Genomic DNA, 315 nt, shown 5'->3' with positions numbered 1-315 from the left:
GTGGAGTCGCTGAGCCAGGACGTCATGCGCTCCTTCAGCAACTTCAAGAACGGCACCGGCATCATCCAGGTGGGATCCCGGGGGGGGGGATTTGGGAGGTGCAGGGCCGAGAGGGGGGGTCCCAATTCCTCTCTGACCCCCCCCTCGGCCTCTCCCCAGGGTGCCCTGACGCAGCTGATCCAGTATTACCACCGGTTCCACAAGGTGCTGGCGCAGCCCCCGCTCCGCTCCCTGCCCGCCCGCGCCGAGCTCATCAACATCCACCACCTCATGGTGGAACTCAAGAAGCACAAACCCAACTTTTAGAGGGGGAGA

At 64.1% G+C, this 315-nt stretch overlaps 1 protein-coding gene across 1 annotated transcript in view; it reads left to right on the top strand.

Moving 5' to 3' along the window:
• VPS52 (VPS52 GARP complex subunit) overlaps positions 1-306 on the top strand; it is an 8,736-nt gene extending 8,430 nt beyond the window's left edge. The window contains 2 exon segments of the mRNA XM_014961726.1: positions 1-69; positions 160-306. Coding sequence (XP_014817212.1) covers positions 1-69; positions 160-306 — 216 coding nt within the window.
• The last annotated feature ends 9 nt before the right edge of the window (positions 307-315 follow it).

This window comes from Calidris pugnax, unplaced genomic scaffold (assembly GCF_001431845.1).
Source record: "Calidris pugnax isolate Ruff unplaced genomic scaffold, ASM143184v1 scaffold809, whole genome shotgun sequence".
Lineage (NCBI taxonomy): Eukaryota > Metazoa > Chordata > Aves > Charadriiformes > Scolopacidae > Calidris > Calidris pugnax.
Note: the sequence above shows the minus strand (reverse complement) of the source record. Positions and strands in the feature narration are given on the sequence as shown.